Source organism: Saimiri boliviensis, chromosome 4 (genome assembly GCF_048565385.1).
Source record: "Saimiri boliviensis isolate mSaiBol1 chromosome 4, mSaiBol1.pri, whole genome shotgun sequence".
NCBI lineage: Eukaryota > Metazoa > Chordata > Mammalia > Primates > Cebidae > Saimiri > Saimiri boliviensis.
In genome coordinates, this window is record NC_133452.1 from 150,115,326 (window position 1) to 150,135,567 (window position 20,242).

General features: G+C 44.7%; 1 protein-coding gene across 4 annotated transcripts in view; it reads left to right on the forward strand.

Annotated features, from left to right (window-relative positions):
• The first annotated feature begins 472 nt into the window (after positions 1 to 472).
• HIVEP1 (HIVEP zinc finger 1) overlaps positions 473 to 20,242 on the forward strand; it is a 145,401-nt gene continuing 125,631 nt past the window's right edge. Inside the window, exons 1-2 of one of the 4 annotated variants that reach the window (XM_074398435.1) lie at positions 473 to 572; positions 7,328 to 7,470. In XM_074398435.1, coding sequence (XP_074254536.1) covers positions 7,431 to 7,470 — 40 coding nt within the window. In that variant the 5' untranslated portion in view covers positions 473 to 572; positions 7,328 to 7,430. Of the gene's footprint in view, positions 573 to 3,702; positions 3,788 to 4,043; positions 4,296 to 4,434; positions 4,530 to 7,327; positions 7,471 to 20,242 lie in introns of those variants that run through there. The other 3 variants (XM_074398436.1, XM_074398437.1, XM_074398438.1) reach the window with 3 other exon arrangements.

Genomic DNA, 20,242 nt, shown 5'->3' on the forward strand with positions numbered 1-20,242 from the left:
GGAAATAATATTTATCTTCCAAACTGAGATCTAAAACCCGAACAAAGCCTCAGGAAACATACTCCACCACCATCTTACAAGTTTGTGCTAGGGTGGAGGGAAATGAATCTAAAGTAGGAGGCCTCCCTCTGTGCGTCTAGCAGGAAAGACCACATGGTGCAAGTCTCCAGGATCACTGGAGGGGTGGATTGTTCATTTCAGCCCAGGTAGCAACAGGAAGCCCGTTCAAATGCTCCTCTCTCGCAGCGGGGCTAAGGAGTGTGGGTCCTTAGCCGCGGTTACCTGCTCGCCTCTGTCTGAACCGGCTGGTGGAGTGCGGAAGATCTGTGTATCTTCTCCGGGCCGAGCCCAAGGTAGAAACCGATGGAGGCGGTGCACTAGATAACATCAAAGCCCCCGGCAGGGGCCAGAAAGGGGGGCACAGGCAGCCCGGGGAATGAAGCGCCTCCCTCTAGCATTTCCTCTCACGCCCACTTCCAACCTAGGAGGCTTTTGGTTTCTGCTTTTGTTGTTTTTAAAATTAAAAGTTAAACCCAGGAAGCTTTGCATCAGACTTTAGCGGTGCAGTTCGGGTAAGTTTTTCTCTGGGTTCTTTTGTCTGGCGCCTGGCTTGGGAAGAGCCTGGGCGTGGGGCAGAGTTGGCAGGGTTTGCGGGGAAGGTTTTGTCGCCGGGTCGCCCAGAGAAGGAGGGGATTCAGCCGGTGGCCGGGAAAACCCGGAGCGCGCGGAGAGTGGAGGGCGGGGGGCGGAGGGCGGAGGACCGAGGGGAGGGACTGGCGGCGTGACCCGGCGGCTGGCGGGGAGGAACCTCCGGGATCTCCGCGTGGCGGTGGCAGTGGCGGTGGCTGCGGCGCTGCCGGGCCGCGCGCTGGGCGGAGGGCCGGGCCGCGGGGCCGCGGGGCCGCGCCAGGGGGGAGCCCGATCCGGGCTGGGCCGGGCGGCCGCGTGGGAACCGGAGCCGGGGACGCGGCGGCGGGGGCGGGCGGGGGCGGGCGGGGGCGGGCAGGGTGGCGCGGGGCCCAGTGGACGCGGCTCCGGGGTGGACTTGTGCCCTCTCCAAACTGAGGCAAGAAAAACGTGTGTAGAGCTTTTCAGTGACACTGTCCTCCCTTGAACCGCACTCTCCCCCAGGAGGGGCTCCAGAAGCGTTCAGGCGGCCGGTAGAGATGGATTTCCAGAGAAATGTCCCCCTAGGAGCCCCCTCTTTTTTTTGGGGAGGGCAGAGAATGATCACTCGCTCCCGCATTGTCCCAAGATTTTTGACAGTTGAACCTGCAGTTTACCATTCATATTCACCCTCTGCCTTCATTTTTTTTCCCACGCTCTGTATTTGATACATTTTGAGAAGATATAATGGATTTGCCACAAAACAATTAAGCCTACAGAAGATACTTTATAGCCTAGCCAGATTTCCTTGCATCCTGATATCTAGGAAGAATTGTAGACAGAATTAGGAAAAGAAACTGCATTTAGAAAATTCAAAGACTTACTAGGAAACTATTTTGTATTGTATATATTTCAAATAAAAGTTTAATGTCGGTTTGCTGCTCAAGGAAATAGTTGAGATGTCAAAAATTTACCTATTATAATTCAAAATTGCATGTATGTCTTGTGAGAAAATTCGTAGTAATGCTGAATCCTACATAAACACTGTGTTGACAGTATGTTATGCCCAACAACCATTGGGTTAAATGTTATTCATTCAGTTAGCATTTTTCACTTCGGAAGTGATACAAACTCCACTCATTATCAAATTACCTTTCTCCTGACAGATCAACAGCTATACGTTCACAGTTAAACGCATGTTTATTTTTTGATTCAAATAACCTAGTTGGGAAGTTACATTATATACTTTTTTGGTGATATAATTTCATTTCAAAAGAGAGAGATGGTTGTATCACATTGAAAATAGAAATTGCATTATTTCATTGTAGGGTTAGCATTAGTACGCTAGACATTATTTCACATGTACACAGTTGGATGATCTTTGCTTTTATAACCAAATTATAGTAGGCATATTTCCCCCTTCAGATATTATTTTTGGCTGCAAACTTGCCATTACCGAGTATTCCATTTTTAATCATTCCCATTCTGGTGCTCTGAGCTTTTCTTAGCTCAAATGAGCTAGAGGTAGGATTTCCTCAGGGGAATTTTAGGGGTCAGCTCTAGCAGGAAAAACCTAGACGTCGTTATGGAAGCCCAAGGGAACAAAACAATTCAAGTTTGCACAGATGGCCAGCTGTCTTAGTGGGTGTATGGTCGTTTGGCATTTTTATTCCTTAAAAGGGGAAAACAGTTCAGTTTCATCAGGGATTTTTTTTCTTTTGCATCAAATTTTTGGTTTCACCTTATTCCTCCCCAAGTTCGAGGTAGCCCGTTAAACCAGCCACTTCTGCCTGCTTCTTGAGGTGGACGTGTGGAATTTCTGTGCCCCAAACTGCGAACGTTCTTTAGGTCTAACCTTGAAACCTTCTTCGTTACCCAGGTCCAGCCCCTCTTCACTGCTTTGCTGTGGATTTCCACTCCTTGCTTCCTCTACTGCTTTCTAGCAGCCGGGGTCACACTCTGGTTCATGCTAATGACTCCCTCTTCCCCTTTCACTCCCTCCCCAGTGTCCCTGGAGCCCGGTCCGACGCCCAGCCCCGCATCCCCCGGTTCAGCCCCCGAAGTCCCCTCCCCGGGCGGCCCTAAGCTGTAGGGCTGGCAGGCAGGGGTTAATTGCGCTCGCAGCTTCGACACTGGAAAGCACCAGCGGGGCTTTGGAGCGGCCTCTGGAATAACCTTGGCTTTCCTCGCTCTTTTAATAGAACATCCGCCACCAAAAAGTGGTTTCAGTTCAGGGTTAATATTCTGTCCCCTTCCACTCTCCAAACCCACACCCCTCCCCCCCTCTGGTTTTTTTAAAAGTTGTTTTTCAAAGTTAATGAGTTTCAAGTTTCACAATGACTTTCCCCTTCCTTCTACGCGTTGCTGAGGAAACCCCCTTGGGGTCCCCCCCCACCAGCCCCTGTGCCTCCCGTGCCCCTCCCCCATTCGGCCCGGGCGAGGGGCGGGGCCGGGAGACCCCATGACGTCAGCGGCCGGCCCACATCCTGCTGTAGAAAGTAAAGAGACGGTAAAGAGAAACTACGGCCCCGCCCGCCCCGCCCCTCTTCCCGGATCAACCGCCCCCAACTGCGCGACCCGGCCAGGCCTTCCCTGGGCCGCGTGACCCGCCGGGTCCGCCTCTCCGCCCCCGCCGGGTGCGAGTTCCCCAGGCGGCGCGACCCTGGGCTCCCGCCCCCCGCGTCCCTAACCCCGCCCCTCCCCCCCAGGGCCGCGCCGCCGCCGCCTCCCGCGCCCCCTCCCGTCCCTGCGGCGGCTCGGCAGGGCGGGGCGGAGCGGCGGGTGGGTGGCGGGGCCACCGCGGCCTGGGGCCCGCCCCGCCGGGGAGACCCGGGGCTTTGGCTCCGCGTTCGCGCGGGGCCGGGCGCCCATCCCGGCCCTACCCCCGAGCAGAGCTGGCGGCCGCGCCAGCCCAGCTGGGCCCCGGCGCCCGGGCGTTCTCCACCCCTAGCCCCGGTCTCAACCCCATTCCCCGCGGGGACGCCCCCTCCCCCGCCCGCGCGTCGCCGCTACCCCGCCCCCCGCGGCCTCCCCGCCTCCCGCCCCCGGGGATCCCCTGCCGCCCCGCCCACCCGCGGGAAAGCCTACGACCTTCGCCCTGCCTCCCCCGCGCCGCCCGGCCCGCGTTCCTCCCGCCGGCCCCAAAGACGCTAAACGTGCCCCACTCTGCCCTGGGGGAGAGGTAAAGCCCGCGCCGGTCCTCCCCGCCCCGGGCCCCGCGGCCCCAGGGTCCGCCCGCCCGCCCCGCCGCGGCGCGCGCCCCCGGCCCGGCCGCCCGGCTGCCCCGCGGTCGCGATCATGCCGTGGCCCGGGGCGCCGGCGAGCTCCGCCGCCTCCTCCGCCCGGCGCCTGCGGCCCCCGCCCGCGCGCCCCGCGCTCCCCCCCCCGCCCCCCGGCCCGCTCCCCTGTTTAATATTTCAGCGCTGGGCGGTGTGAGCGCCAGTCGCCGGCCTTCAGCGTGGCGGCTGCTGGGCGGCGGCGGGGCGGCGGACGGAGCGGGGGACCGGGGAGCGGCGGCCGCTACTGGAGGTTATGTTTGTGTTTGGGGTTGTCAAGTGAAGGAGGGATCCCGGGCGCCGCCGCCGCCGCGCGGGGGTCGCGGAGATCCGGAGCCCTGGCCGCCGCCATCAGCAGCGCAGCTCCAGGGCCAGCTGCAGCGGCAGCGGCTCCGCCGGGCGTCCTGGCAGCAGGTTCGGCGCGGGCTCCGCGGCGGGGGCGCTGCAGCTGGGGAGGGCGGCGGGGCGGAGCGGGGTGGGGGGGGCAGGAGCACATCCCCTCGGCGGGCGGGGGGCGTGCGGGCGTGCGTGTGTCTGTGTGTCTGTGTGTGTGCGTGTGTGTACAGCCGCCGACCTTGCAGAGGGGATGGCTGCGTGCGGGAGACACTTGGCACTTCTGGGCGCCCTCGCCGCGCGCGAGCCGAGCAGGTACCGGGGGACCCAGCCTCCCCAGCCGTCTTCCAGCCGCAGACGCATTTTGCAAGAGGGCGGGGGGTGAAGGAGACCAGGCCTCGGCATCCCAACCTCCAGGCTTTGTGGCTTTCTTTCCCTTTCGTTCTTTGCTCTAAGTGCCTGTTTACTCCCGGCCACCTGGGTAGTTTCTTTCCGGGTTGGGAGTGCGCGCCTGCAGCAGTTGGGAAGGGGGTGGTGGGTTGGGGCGCGGGTCGGCTCGGGCTTGCCTCGGGGTCGGGCTCGGGAATGAGTTGCTGGCTGGAGAGGGAAGGGGGCGGCGGCGGAGCTGTCGGCGAGGAGGAGTCTCCGGGCTGCCGCGCTCGCCTCATCTCGTCCTCCTCCTCCTCCTGTGCTCTCTGCATCCACTCCAGGCTCCTTCCTGAGCTAGCACTTCCATTCCCCCTCCTCCTGGCATGCGGAGCGCTTTGTTCAGTGCAGCGTTGCAGAGGGGTTTTCCCAGGCTCCGCCCTCCACATTCATTCATGTTTTTTCTCCTTGCAACTGTCTTTACGCTTTTTGATCGTGTCATGTTTTTGCTCCATGTAGTATTTATTTCTTTCCCTTAAAGGAACGGTTTATCACTCGTCCTAGTCGCTACAATGCTGCTGCCTTTGGAAATCCCCACTTCCCCCTGCAAGGATTTAAACATGGGATGGACAGCTAGGGACAGTGGGTAGGCAGTGAACGGGGTAGCAGAAAGCCTTTACGGATTGGGAATGTTCCTATTTTACATTTATGCTCTGGATCTCATGGGATCACATGATTGGATTACAGTCAGAGTTCACGCTTTAAAAACTTCCAAATACGTTACCATTTAAAAGCTTTAAGTTTAACAAGGAACTGAGTTAAGCAATCATACGATTTATTTGGTTCTGGTGTGTCTCAATTCTTTATTGAATCAGAACCTTCCCGAATCAGATAGTGGTTGTTTCTTTAGTGCAGGGAGTGGAGGAACCGTATCTTTTATAGATCGCTTAGCACAGTGCTAGCTGAAATACGTAGTTAGACCATCATATTTTTTGCATTGTTTCCCACGTAGTTAAAAATTGCAAATAATTTTGTGCCTAACTAACATACAGCCATCTCAGGGATAAAATACGGAAGTTAATTGTCGCCTTATTTACCTTCTATTTCTTTATTATGATGAAACCGTAAATTTCTAAAACCTTATGCTAGGATGTTAGACACATTCCTTTCCAGCGCTTAATAGTTCAGCGTTTTTGTGTGACAGGCAAAGCGTTTAGTCCTCCTTATGAGGTAGGTAATATTTCCTAGTTTTACAGCTGGGAAATCTGATTTTCAGAGACATTAACCTGAACAAGGCTACACAGGGGTAAAGCCTGGCTTGGAATCCACTCTAGTTTGGCACCAAGATAAGTAGTCATGACTTGCTGTGCAATACAGCCTTTTGAAAGCAATCCTGAAAGTAGGTTTCAGCTCCACAAAAGAAATAAGCCCTGTTTGTGACTGAGTCATGTAGTACCGCATTCTTTAGTTGATGATCTTGGGCAAGTTACTTATCCTCCCATTTGTGTTCTTTAATTTGTAAGATAAATAGACGATAGCTACCTTCTTAGTTATTGTTAAGATTAAATTAGGGAATGTGTAGAAAGTACACAGGCACAGAGTAAGTGCTCAGGATGTGTTCTCTTGTCTTCTGTGGCACCACATATAACAAAAGCTTTAAGACTACTCTTCTGTTCTTGTGTCTTTGCTTAATGACTAAACATTGTTTCATGTTTAGCGGTGACATAATGGGCTTTTCTTATCAGCTTTCTGGCAATAAGTTAAACTAAAATTTCAGCTTTAGGATCCTTGAAAATCTTGCAGAAGAGTCTGAAGTGGCTGATTTGGGGAGATAGGTGATTCAGTTTTGGATCATTCTTGTCTTGGCCTATTGTATTTCAGATCACTGTGGTTTAAAATGTGTAAGTCAGGACAGGCTAGGTTATGCTGCAGTAACAAATAATTCTCAAACCTCAATGACTTAAGCAAACAAAAAAGTGTTTCTTGTGCATGCTGTGTGATCCTGTGGGGTTAGCGGGAGCTTGACTTTGTGGTGGTGTCAGATAATCCACTGTCTGTAGCAGTGCTGATCCCATGGCAGAGAGAGAAGAGCAAGCTCTGGAGTAGCTTGCTGTGATTACTAAATGCTTCAGCCTGTAAGTGAAGTCTCGTCCGCTCACAGGTCATTAGCTACAATTCCTCACAACAGCGAGGCAGAAAGTATGGTCCTACCATGAACCTAGAAGGGAGGTCTGGGATAACTGGGAGCAGCCACAATAGCAACCCCATGTATTAACTGAGTTAACTCTAAAACAAGATGAACAAGACACTGTCCCTGCCCCTATGAATGGGCAGCTTTACTATATATGCAAAATATACCTTTTGTAGCCTGATGGGATACTTTACTTGTACCTGGTATTGTCATTTTAAAACAAAGTGAGTTTTTAAAAATTCTTATCTGATAAAGATATGGTTTTTTTTTTTTTCCATTTTCTTAATGAGAAATCCCAGATATTGACAAAATGACCTGTGTTTAATTAAAAGTTACTGAGTAATCTTTTGCAGTGGTGCCCAGCTTGGTTACTTTGAGTTTAGGTTAGTGCCCTGCTAGGTAATAACAAGTTACTGAGTAATCTTTTGCAGTGGTGCCCAGCTTGGTTACTTTTTCTTGAGTTTAGGTTAGTGCCCTGCTAGGTAATAACTTGTAGAGTATCTTTTTCCTGTAAAGGTAGTAAAATATGCTTCTTTGTTTTTTTTTTCTTTTTCAGCACATGGATTAATTGATGTATGTTGAGTTTATGGAGCTACCTTTTGGTGACTTGCTTTATCTACAGTTTTTAAGAAGATAAAGAAGCTCTTGAGTCAAAGAAGATGCCTCGAACTAAACAAATTCATCCCAGAAATCTAAGAGGTAAGGCTTTGCATTAAGTAGAAATAAGGCTTGCCATAAATCTTTTAATAAAGTATCTCTTTGGTGACAGGAGTGGCAGTTTATTAGATGTTGACCCTGCCTGATGGCCAACTCTTTTTCTCTCATCATTTCCAGCTGTCCTGCATAATTCCTGTGTCTCAGGAGGTACTTAATAAATATCTGTGAATGAATTAATTGAATTTGATGTAATTACAGTGCCACATTTCCAAACTATTACATGGGGTATTAAAGGCTGATAGTTGCTGTTCCTTAATAGGGACCGTATTTGGATCAAGGAATCTGAAATTGATGGTTAAATATTCTTTGCCAACTGGATCATTATGAATTTTATGCTTTTTTTTTTTTTCACTCCTTTTCCATACTTTTGAGGTTTATTTTTGTACTGCTCTATCAGTTAGATTAACAAGAAGTGAGGAGAGTTGTAGGCATTCACTCAGACCGTTTGCAGAAGTCAGGCAAATTGAGTTATTTTCCACGAAGAAGCAGTGGATTAGAAATATGTGTATGATGCACATTTCACACAAAGACAGAAAAGTGTGTGTTTTCCACCAACCACGAATACTTTTAACAGTAGGAAAGTAAGTGTATTCTAGCTTCTTGTTTAAAAGGATTTGTATTGATCTCATGTGTTTTACCAGTGGTGAATAGCAATTATCTTTTATATTTTACTTCAGGAGATAAGAATGTAGTAGTGTTAAAAAAACTACTAAAGCAAATAATTCCAACTAAGTATGGTGTTTAATGAAATATTTACCATTATAGAAAAAAAGTTTCTGAAGCATATGTAGGGGAGAAGTTACTTAAAAATCAAGCAGATTAATTTGAAATGTTTCTTGGTGAAAGCAATCTGGCTCGTCACCATAAGGTGATTGAAAATGCATTCAGTTTAATGGCCTGTGTGAATCTGGAAACTGTGCTTGTTTCCTGTCTAGAAATCTCTGTTGCCATAGGTGGATGCCTCAGCCCAAGTTCAAATTGATGATTGTGGTAACCAGTGTTCAGTGAGATGGAGATTTAGATGACAACATTAAGTGTAGTATGTGGAAATTCGAGTTTTTTAGAGTCATAAAGAAAATGTTGAAAATTGAATGTGTGTTTGCCTGTCTCCCTCCCTAGAATCTGAACTCCCTAGAGACTCATTCTCATTACTGTAGGAAAAGCCTCCACACCCAAGGGTGCCAGCTGAGGTGGGCATTTGGAGACACAGGCCTTGCTTTATCTGTCCAGGGAGGGCACCCTGTTCCAGTTTGCACAAGCACAGCTTATAGATGAGCGGCGGCTCTAGCCCAGCGCATTCCTGGCAGCTAATGGCAGCCCAAATATTTGTTGAAGGAATGAGCACATGCATTGATCTAAAGGTATTATTTATTAGGCCATAATAAACATAGTAACATTTTTCATATTTAAAATATATATTCATAATATTCTAGATAAAATGACTATTCTGAGAAATGCAGATTTTCAGACCATAGGCTCTTTCCCTTTCTGTATCAAATAAATGTTCAGCTCAGCACGTTTCTTACCACCTTCTTACCACTGTTCTGGTGAAAGGGATAAAATAATGATAAAACACAGATCCCAAAAGGAGTATGGAGTTAAAGAGTGTGGATAGGTAAACATATAATTATGTGCCATGGTGAGAAATGAACAGTATGGAGATTCCACAGAGGTAGGGAGCCATATTTTGTCCGCATTGTAGTGGGGGCAGTTTGGAGTCGAGCAGAATGATGATTTAGGGAAGGGACGTTAATACCTGGATTTGGTTCTTCATGCTGGGAAATTGTCTGTGAAGCTGACAAGGCAGAGCGTGTGCATTTCATCCTGGGGTGGGAGCTTGTGAAGGAACCTGGGGACTCGCAGCAACTTTAAATTGTTTTCCATTTCTGGAGCATAAGAAGTTCTATTCAGGAGGGACAGGAGGGAGACAGAGAGGCAGGCGATTGGAGTCGGAGAATGAGGAGGAATCAGATCAGGAAAGGCCCTCAAGTGTGAGCCTACATTTCATATGTAGAGTTAAAAGTTTTAATAAGAACACTTGCTTCTTTCCTGAAATTAAGATATTTTTAGAGTTTTCAAAAAGAACTTGAAATCAATTGGGTCTGACTTGTCTGTGAGCGTCTAGAAAGTTGCTTGACTAAGGTAGTTAAGAACTCTCATCCACTAAAGAAAAGATTGAAGTAGATTAGCACCAGAAGGCATACTAAAGCCCCCTCCGTGGGACTTCTGATGGGTCTGGGGAAGACTTATGGGAAGAGGCGGCTTCTGAGCTAGTGTAGCTCACTCCATAGCAGGGGAGGGCAGTGAAGCTCTGGGGCCCCCTGGATAACCCTGAGTAAGCAAAGGCACAGAGGAGATGGTGTTAAACGGTGACACCTGGAAACTTCTGCTCTCTTCACAGTGTCTGTGAGGACTCTAGCACTGGGAAGGATGTTCATTTCTCACCATGGCACATAATTATATGTTTACCTATCCCCTCCTCAACTCCATACTCCTTTTGGGATCTGTGTTTTATCATCATTTTATCCCTATCACCCTATCAGCATCTGTGAAAGTAAGCAGATAACCGTCAGCTACTGAGATTAATTTTTGAGCGGCTCTCTTCTGTCTCATTGTGACATTTGGAATATCAGGTTTGTTTTGCCCTACTTGTGATCCACTGTTTTGGTTTACTAGACGACATCTCTACTACGATGAGATAAGAAATGTGGAGGGAGGAAATTGGGAGACCAGAGGAGGCGTCACAGCCCAGCTTGTCCTCGCTGTTTCTGTGGTCAGCTCAGGAGTATTCACGAAACCCATCGCCCCTTTTTTTTGAGACAGTCTCGCTCTGTCACCAGGCTGGAGTGCAGTGGCATGATCCTGGCTCACTGCAACCTCCACCTCGCGGGTTCAAGCAATTCTCCTTTCTCAGCGTCTGGAGTAGTTGGGGCTAGAGGCGCATGACCACACCCAGCTAATTTTTGTATTTTTAGTAGAGATGGGATTTCACCATGTTGGCCAGGATGGTCTTGATCTCTTGATCTTTTGATCTGCCCACCTTGGCGCCCCAAAGTGCTGGGATTACAGGCGTGAGCCACCGTGCCCAGCCCCCATTGCCTCTTTTGAGGCTTCCTGGGGAAATAGTTTGTGAAATATTTGTCTTGTGCTGGGTAATTAAGTCAGTATTAAAACACAGATACTTTATACTTTCTCAAATTATATATTTATTATACTTCCATAGCACTTTCACATCTTAGAATATAATCTTTCTTTGTTTTATTCTTGGTTCTCCTGCTGGGATAGATACATCCCTATGGATGTGCAAAGCCACAGGGTAACGTGTCTTTCAGGAACATGAACGTTGCTTGGGGAAAAATACATATACTTGTCTGTGCATACACACATGTACACATATTGAAGTATTAGACAAGTATAAAAATGTACAATACTAGGATCTGTCATGGAAGAGTATAGAAAGTTTGCATGGATTTGCAAATTAGGCCTGCATAGAGTGCTTTCATAAGGAGATGGAGTGTATACTTCTTTGCTCTTAGAGGTTCTTTAGTAGAAAAAGTGTAAGAAGAATTGTTAGGTGAAGGGCAGGAGACAAATTGGGGACATAATGAGACAGTGTCAGATTTGATGGGTGACTGCGGTTTTGTTGAATTCAGTCTCTTCACCCTTGGCCCAGTAAACCAGATAGAATCAGTTCTGCATGCCTATTTTCCATCTGTGGGAAAGAGGATGGGTGCAGTATTAACACCGACCTACATCCTTTGTGAGGTTGAAGAATTTTGAAGGAGGATGAGAGAAGCACTCGGTGTTTAGAAGAAAGGTTTAGCATGTTATCCTAGGTTCCATGGAGAAGGATCACACCTGACTGCACGGGCTGGCTCCTCCGCATGGTCTTGGTGAGTTGACAGCGGGGCAGTGGGGCAGTGCCTCCTCACCATGTCGCCCAGCCATCATTCCTTACTCATTGTTGCTCTCTGGAGGGGTTGTCTCCACCACCTTCTCAGGTCTTGGCTTGGACTGTTGGGGAACATGGAAGCAAAGAGTTGGTGACTTGCAGTGGGTTCCATGCCAGTTCAGTTGTGCTAAAGGGGTCTGTTTGTATTCTGCCACTCATTATTGCGGATATGTTTCAAAGCTTTGAAAAAAAGGAAAAGAAGTGTTACCTATTTTAGTTGTATTTGGGCCTAAGGTTTCAAGGCCTCATTTCCTTTAAGATTGGAAGCCAGTGTGGAAAATACTAAGTATTAACCTTTTGCAAAACATATTTTGAAAATTTGATGTAGCTGTTTTTCATTTTTATTGGTTGAGTTCATTTGGCTGTGAACACCCTGCCAAAAATGAGAACTCTTTTCCGGTCCGAGAACCTGATTTCTTTTTTTTTTTCAAGACAGTCTCATTCTGTCACCCAGGCAGGAGTGCAATGATGTGATCCTGGCTCACTGTAACCTCTGCCTCCCAGGTTCCAGTGATTCTCCTGCCTCAGCCTCCTGAGTAGCTGGGACTACAGGCGTGCACCACCATAGCTGGCTAATTTTTTATATTTTTAATAGAGACAGGGTTTTGACATGTTGGCCAGGCTGGTCTCGAACTTCTAAACTCAGGTGATCCACCTGCCTCAAAAAATGCTGGGATTACAGGCATGAGCCACCGTCCCTGGCCCAGATTTCTTAAAATGTGAGAAGTAGCGCTGAGGAAGGTGATCAGATCATGGTCTTGATGGACACGTGGGGTCACTTTCCACAGTTGACCTTCTTGTTCTCCATGGCGTCTTGTGCACAGTTATTTGCCATTTCAGGAGCTCAGTGTGCAAATCCAGTATTTTTCTGCTTGGTCATTTTTCTGGAAGGTACCTCTTCTCCGTTTCCATTTCCATTTCTGCTGTTTACTTTGTATGGGAGCTGTCTCTGCTGAAGATTTCACCTCTTCTTTGAGTTTTCTTTCCCCCACTTTCTGTTCTCTTCTCTTGTCAGATACCCTCCTCCCCTCCACAGACGTGCCCTGGGTCTCCTTTGCTTATGTCCACATGTGCCTTCTTGTACTTACGATATTACATCATAATCATTCTTCTTCAGGTCTGTTGTCTTAGTGGGATTATAATATGTCAGAAAAGACCATTTTGGTCATCTGTGCACAACAAAAGAATATTTAGTTGTGTTAACTTTTTTGTTGAGATGGAGTTTTGTTTTTGTTGCCCAGGCTGGAGTGCAATGGCGTGATCTCGGCTCACTGCAACCTCTGCCTCCCGGCTTCAAGTGATTCTGCCTCAGCCTTCCAAGTAGCTGGGGTTACAGGCATGTGCCACCATACCTGGCTAATTTTGTATTTTTAGTAGAGACAAGGTTTCACCGTGTTGGCCAGGCTGGTCTTGAACTTCTGACCTCAAGTGATCCACCCTTGGATCACTTGAGGGTGTAATCTGTAATCTCAGCCTCCCAAAGAGCTGGGATTACAGGCATGAGTCACTTTGCCCGGCCTGGTTATGTTAACTTTTTAGCAAACTAGAGGGGTTGAGATGATTTACACTCAGGAAATTTGTTTACATTTTTGAACTTGAGTAGGAAATGCCTCTTCCAATATTTAGTAGCTTCTGATTAAAAACTTGTGATAATTTTAATTGCCTGAACAGATAAATCAGGTGGTTATTATTAACTTTTATATGAAATTTTACTTCATATACAGATTTTCTATAGTTTATGCCTTTGGTACCTTTAATTGTTATAAAGGTAAAGAGTTTGGCTTCATGCTGTTGCTGACTCGCTATGTGGTTTGTTTCCTTGTGTGTAAAATGGAGATAATGTGGGAAGATGAGATAACATGGCAAACGTAAGCATTTGCCACAGTGCCTGACACAGGGTACACGCTCAATCAGGAGAGCTACTACTTTCTGTAAAAAACTGGTTTATGTCAAACTCCTGGGTTCCATATACTTCGTAAACACAGGAAACGGGAATATCTACATACAATCTGTAAATGCGTAGTAGGCTGCACACGTGCTCAACATTGATTACTGACACGTCACATTCTTGTTCTGACTACTCAAGGCAGATCTGGGGGGAGAGAGGTCAGTGCAGAAAATAATTTGGGAAGGAATATTATTACCCAATATGCTGCTCCTTCCATTTTTCCACTTAAACTCATTCAAAGCCTCACCTCGTTTTTTGACAGTGTTAGATGAGGTTGAGCAGAGTATTTGTCTTTATTTAGTTCTCAAGAAACAGGTTCTGAGGGCTTCTATTTTATTGTGGAACTTTTTTAAAAAAATGTCGGTGTCACAGATCCTGCGGGATTGAAGTGAAGTGCCCTCCTTAGGTTCCAAGATGGCAGCCATCTCTCTGTCCCCTTCTCCGCTTCTGTGTGACAGAAGAGAAGCTCAGCTGGGGTTGCAGATTTAATCTGATTAAGATGAATGTTTTCATTTGCTATCAATTGTGGGCCTACTCCAGTGGTTATTTTACAAAGTCTACTACCATGAATAAAATCTTAGGTTTACTTGTTATGTAGGGATTATCTTGTTTAGCCTATAAGTGGAGTAGGTTTAATTTTGATGATTTTCAGATGGAATTCCAGCTGTTTAAGCATCGTTTTTTCACATTTGGATGTTAGGTCAGCAGTTCCATGCTGACAGCCTTAAGATTTGAAGAATCAGAAATCTTGTAGTGGAAACAACCCCATGGCTTATTTCAAAAACAGAAACAAAAGAAAGTCTCTATACTGCAGCTAGAAAGGAAATAAGTGATAATTTAAAAAATAATTTTTGTTAATATGGGTGAAAAAGTTATTAGGAGCTGTTGTGTAAATTGCTGACATTATTTAGTTTGAGGATAAAAATATGAAAATGGAGTTAACATATCAAGCCTCCTCTTTTTTTTTTGCAGATAATTATTTTCAGCTCATATTGAGAGCTTATTTGACGCTTTCTGAATGCTTATTAATGTTAGCCAAATGCTTGTTTCTTTTTAAAAGCAAATACAAAATGTAGTAATATGATTAACCAGAGTAATGATTTTATTTTAGAACATCTTTGTACAAAATATATTCTGATGAGATACAATCTTATCTTACTAGAGAATAGAAAAATATATAATTTGTATAAAATCTCCTATCCTAGAAAAACATTTAAGCTTCACATTTAAACTGGTGATAATTTAAGCAACTCTGGGCTAAAGTTGATTCTTCTATTATGCAGAAAAATATTTTATGAATCAATAAGTGCTTTATTTTCTCATTTACATATTTAACTCTTTAGAAACATTTTTTGCAGTGCTCTTCTGCATATTGATACTTTGCTCATTACAGGTAATGCTGTTATACTGTAACCACTGTTCACTATAGCACAAAAACTTACAACCGAATAGAGACCTTCTTCTTGGTGCTCAAGTCATTCTTTGAGAAAGAAGCTCTTTTTGACCATGAGGCTTTAGGCTTACATTTGGTGTAGAATTACATTGATTTTGATTTTTTTTTTTTAATTGTAATGAGAAGTGGCCAGAAGGTTCTTAGAAATTTTCTGTGATGACTTTTGTTCTAGAAAATATTCCAAGGCTGTGCTGTGATGCAAGGTATTGAAACAATAGAAAGTGATAACAAAATGGTTAGCTGCTATTGTAATTAGATAGCAGTTCCTAAGCATGAAATGGAACCGTACTGTTTAGGAGTTACAACTACTTAATACTGAGCTTGATTTCTATGGTCCTTACCTGTTTCTGTCCACAGTATTTCTGTGTGCCTATGTGAGTAGAGTATGAATTTAACCAAACATACTTAGTATTTCATACTTTGAAGTGTGCTTATATATGTTTATCTTCAAACTCTTTCAGATTTGCCAGTGAAGAAAAAGATAGGATGAGCATATGACTGCTTAATAGTTATAGTATCCAGATGGAAATAGTTTAAATATGTAATTAGGGTAGTATTTGACAGTTTTAAGATAAATTAAAGAGAAAAATTAACTGGGCTGATACACAGGGACTTGGAATGTGGTTGGGTTAAGCCATGCCAGTAGTGAACCAAGGCGCTCCCTTATGTTGCTGGCTTCTTATGCGCCTCTCTGAGAGAATTACACGCATTTTTATAGCAGGAAGGATGGATCATTTAGTTCAGCTGCCTCATTTTACAGATGGGAAGGGCCAGTGGCAAGAGGGAGGTGGGTTTTTTTTTTGTGTGTTTTTTGTTTTCTTTTTGAGACAGTCTTGTTTCGTTGCCAGGCTGGAGTGCAGTGGTGCGATCGCAGCTCACTGCAACCTGGGAGGTGGTTTTATGTAGGTTTTATGATGATAAAAAGAGCAAACCTTTCCACATGTCTCTGCTAGGCTCTGTTCAGAGTGCTTTTCATGTCTGCTCATTGGATTCCTGCAGCTACTCGAGATAGGTACTATTATGATTCCCATTTTATAGATGTGGGAATGAAGCACAGAGATTGCTGTTTGCCCAGGGTCACTCAGCGAGGAGTCTGCAGTGCTTTTGCTCCTAACCATCATGCTTATACCTGCTAATGTTGATAGTAGAAAGTTCTTTCTTGATTATTAAGACTTTGGAAATGCTCTCCATCCCAGTTAATGAAAAAAAAAAAAAAAAAAAAAAAAAGCTTGCTAAGCATAGCACATAGAGCTGAGGTTATTTAGGAGGTCAAAATTTGAAGGATTTTTTTCCTTAAGGCTTTAATTGTTCAGAATCTATTTCAAGTTGTGTGTGTATATATTACTCCAAGTTAGATTTGCCATCACAAACAGACTAGGGAATTTCCAGGCTCTTGAAGAGAGAAAGAATAGTCATCTCCTCCAAGATGTTTGCTTACGTGATTTGCTTTGTTATATAGTTGGAAGTAGAAATGTTTTATTTAAAATGGAGAATGCCAGTGTTTAAGTGGGAATCTCTGCCTAACAGTTGAAATTTCAGACATGAAGGCTTAGAAAATATTTCGGGGAAGCTAATGTGAAAACATTAAAATTCTAAGCAAAATAATTAACATTCTATAATTTGTCTTCGTGTGGTAGATACCGTAGAATGTAGGAAAAGCGTCCTATTCAGATGTATGGGCACGCTTCTTCCACACTGCAGGTAAAGGGCAAATACAGAACCATTTTTGGCCGAGGTCAGTGGCTCATGCCTATAATTCCAGCACTTTGGGAAGCTGAGGCAGGTGGATCACCTGATGTCAGGAGTTCATGACCAGCCTGACCAACATGGCAAAACCCCATCCCTACTAAAAATACAAAAATTAACCGAGCTTGGTGGCGGGCACCTGGAATCCCAGCTACTTGAGAGGCTGAGGCAGGAGAATCGCTTGAGCCTGGAAGGCACAGATTGCAGTGAGCTGAGACCGTGCCGTTGGCACTCCAGCCTGGGCAGCAAGAGTAAAACTCCATCTCAAAAAAAAAAAAGTATCATTTTTAAGGGATCAGAGTTAGAGTTAGGGAATTCTGTTTGTATTCCAGGAGCAGTGAAAATGCTAGTAGACTGTGCTTAGACAAAAAAGCTTGTACCTGCCCTCTTATAGTTTTTAATGTATTGTGTCTCCAAATACAGGAAAAATAAAAGATCTAAGAGCAACATAAAGGAACAAATATAATTTCAGGTTAGTATGTGCAGTATGGAATTCCCCAAGGGCAAGTGGAGCGAAAGATAATGGAGTGGAGTAAAGCAATGAGGAAATACCTCGTGGAGGAGTCAGCCTTCTTCTCAACTCAAACCTGAATGAGGAGGAGTTTTCACATGGGTTTTTAAAGACAGGAAGGATATATTGGCAGAGAAAATAAGTTGTTTTTAGACTTTGGTAGAAGAATGAATGGGGAAAAATTATGCAGAAGTGATTGTTGGTTTAGTTTGCTTGGATAGAGTGGATTTCCCGGTGAACTTAAAACTCTAAGGAAGAGAAGAGGGAAGGAAACTTCTTAATGTGTGTGGTTTCTGTTTATGGTAATTACAAAATTACCAGGTCAAAGTCTTTTATACTACCAGGTGGATCATAAGTGTTGAAAGAAGATCAATCAGTGGTTAGACACTATCATGTTAAAATTAAAAAACAACCTTCACCCAAGGTCAGTATGATTTGTTGACATCCAGGAAACCTGATAACAGGGTAAAAGAATGAGGCAGCCATTTTTATTGTTTTTGCTATTTCAGAAGATCATCATGCCTGTGAACAAACCAGCAAAAGAGTAATACGGCTTTGAGCGAATATCTTTATTTCCCCTTAGAGAACAAGGTGGGCAGAGGTTGGTGGGGTGATGTTGATCTGCAATTTACTTTTTAGTTCTAAATGGCTGTTATTCCAGGGTAGGGGTCAGTAAACCGCTGACTAAATCCGATCCTCCACCTGTTTCTGTGAATAAAGTTTTATTGAAACATAGCCATGCCCATTTATTTACATACTGACTGTGGCTTCTTTCATGCAACAGTGGCAGAGTTGAGTGGCTGCTTATGGGTCATGAAGCCTAAAACATTTTTACTATTTAATGCTTTACGGAAAAGTTTGCGGACTCCTGCTTGGGAAATAGAGAACGGACACATTTATTTATAAACCCTTTTCTAGTTGGGAATAAATGAGAATGCTTTATCTTTCTGTAGAGGATTGCTGTAGGAATGAATTATTATAGGGGAACCAAGGCGTACTGCTTTAGTTAGTATGTGAGGGTCTGCTGCCTGCCAGGCATAAAGAAATTCACATTTGTTTGGGAACAAGTCTCTTTACTTGTGGTTTTAAAATGAAGGGAATGCCTTAGAAGTCGAATTAGTCTTGCAAGAAAATTTAGTTCTTAATTTTCTGATACCAAGATCATGGATCTCACCCCAAAAGGCTTAAGATTGTTAGGGGGCCAACTGTTTAGTCAGGTAGAGAACTCTCCTTTTTAAAATTGTACTGTCTCCATCTAGTCATCTTTGTATTTAACTCAACTTGGCAGAAAACTACTGCAGGCAGTAGTTCCAATGCTGTACATCAGACATCTTGTGAAGGACTGTTCTTCAGCAAAATAGAGCTGTCTTTGAGAGGAGTGCCTTCTAAATGAGCCCGGTGAGGAAAGTCTTCCCTTGTGAGTGGAGTGCCAGGTCTTGAGAATGGACCAAGTTATCTGAGTGATTGATAATTGCTACTAGCACATGAAGCACTGCAATTTGTACGTAGGTTGTGGAAAACATGTTTAAACATCCAGTATGTCTGAATTCTGAGAAGTCCCTAAAACACTTCCTGTAATATCCTAATCTTTGTTTCTGGTGGTTTTGGGATAGTGGGATGAGAGTAGGTAAATGATATTTTTGTATTGTGGTTTTGTTTTAATTTATTTTGCTTAAGTTTGAGGATAGGCTCCGTTGACCTCATAACTGTTGTTTGGGGAATACTTTTGAACGCAATGTTAATCCTCTGCAGATGAATTGGATTGTTAACCTCTTTATTTTGGTACATGCCCCTGTTAGCACATGGCTCAAAATAGTATGAGAATCAGTAACTGTTAACATGTTTCCTTTCTTAGCAATAGGAAGAGCCCATAGTGGTCACGAAATATGGTGGAATCAAAGGGCCACTTTGGGGGCTGTCACTCATAAGCCTGCCTGGACTTCTGTGGCCTGGCTCTGACGTGTTGGACATGTGTGGAGTTCACCACCCCTGTCTCTGTCTTCCAGGAAATTTATAGTTGAAGATATAAAGGCCATAATGGCTTACACATGAAAGTCTAGACAGCTGTACAAATATTTGATGAGTGAGCATATAAGGAAATATTCACTTAACATATATAAGGAGATACATGACTGCTTAGCCAAGGGGTTAAATGCCTTATTTCTCCGTCTGTATGTTGACAGTTTAGGTTGATCTACTATGTTTTGATGGAATTCATACCATTTGTATGATGAGTTATATATTCAGCATTCAAGTTAATATCTTCTTGGAAGAGCTAGGGTTTGCAGTAGGTTGAATGTGATGGATCTGCTCTTTGATGGGAAGATTACATTTTTCAGTCTCCAGGGTATTGCCTAAGTCATGCTACTGAGTAGTGTATTTGTTTTACAGCTTTATTAAGATATAATTTACATTCAATAAAATTCACCCATTTATAGTGTACAGTTCAATGTGTTCAGTAAATTTATAGAGTTGGGAAACCTTTACCATAGTTCAGTGTTAGAACGTGACCGGCCCCCGCAAGAGTCCTTGAGCTTACTTGCAGCCAGTCCTTGCTCCCACTGTCAGCTGCAGGCAATTGCTGGTCTGTTTTCTGGCTCTTTACATTTGCCTTTTCTGGACATTATACAGTATCTAGTTTTTACATGTAGCTGTTTTCATTGACTTTAATGTGTTTGAGATTCATATGTGTTATAGCATATGTCAGGATCTTCCTTAACTTTTATTGCTGCATAATATTCTCTTATATGAATGCACTAATTGTATTGATGCATTGACTGGTTGACGAACATTTGGATTGTTTTCAGTGTTTGGCTAGTGTGAATAATGTTGCTGTAAGCAAATACTGTACAAGTCTGCAGTTGCGTGGAGTGTTCTGTAAGTCTCAGGTCAGCTGGTCATTAACATCTGTTTTACTAGAACTTACTGTAGAGACTCCATCTCTCTTAGGGTTATTGTATGCATGGCATGTGTTTTCCTATTCCTTCACTTTGGACCTTTTGTTTCTTTGAACCTCGGGTATGTCTTTTGTGGACAGCGTGTTGCTGCAGTTACTTTTTCATTCACTCCAACAGTCTGCCTTTTGGGTGGGTGTTTATTCCACTACATATATGTAATTTATTATTATTGTTGGATTTATATCTA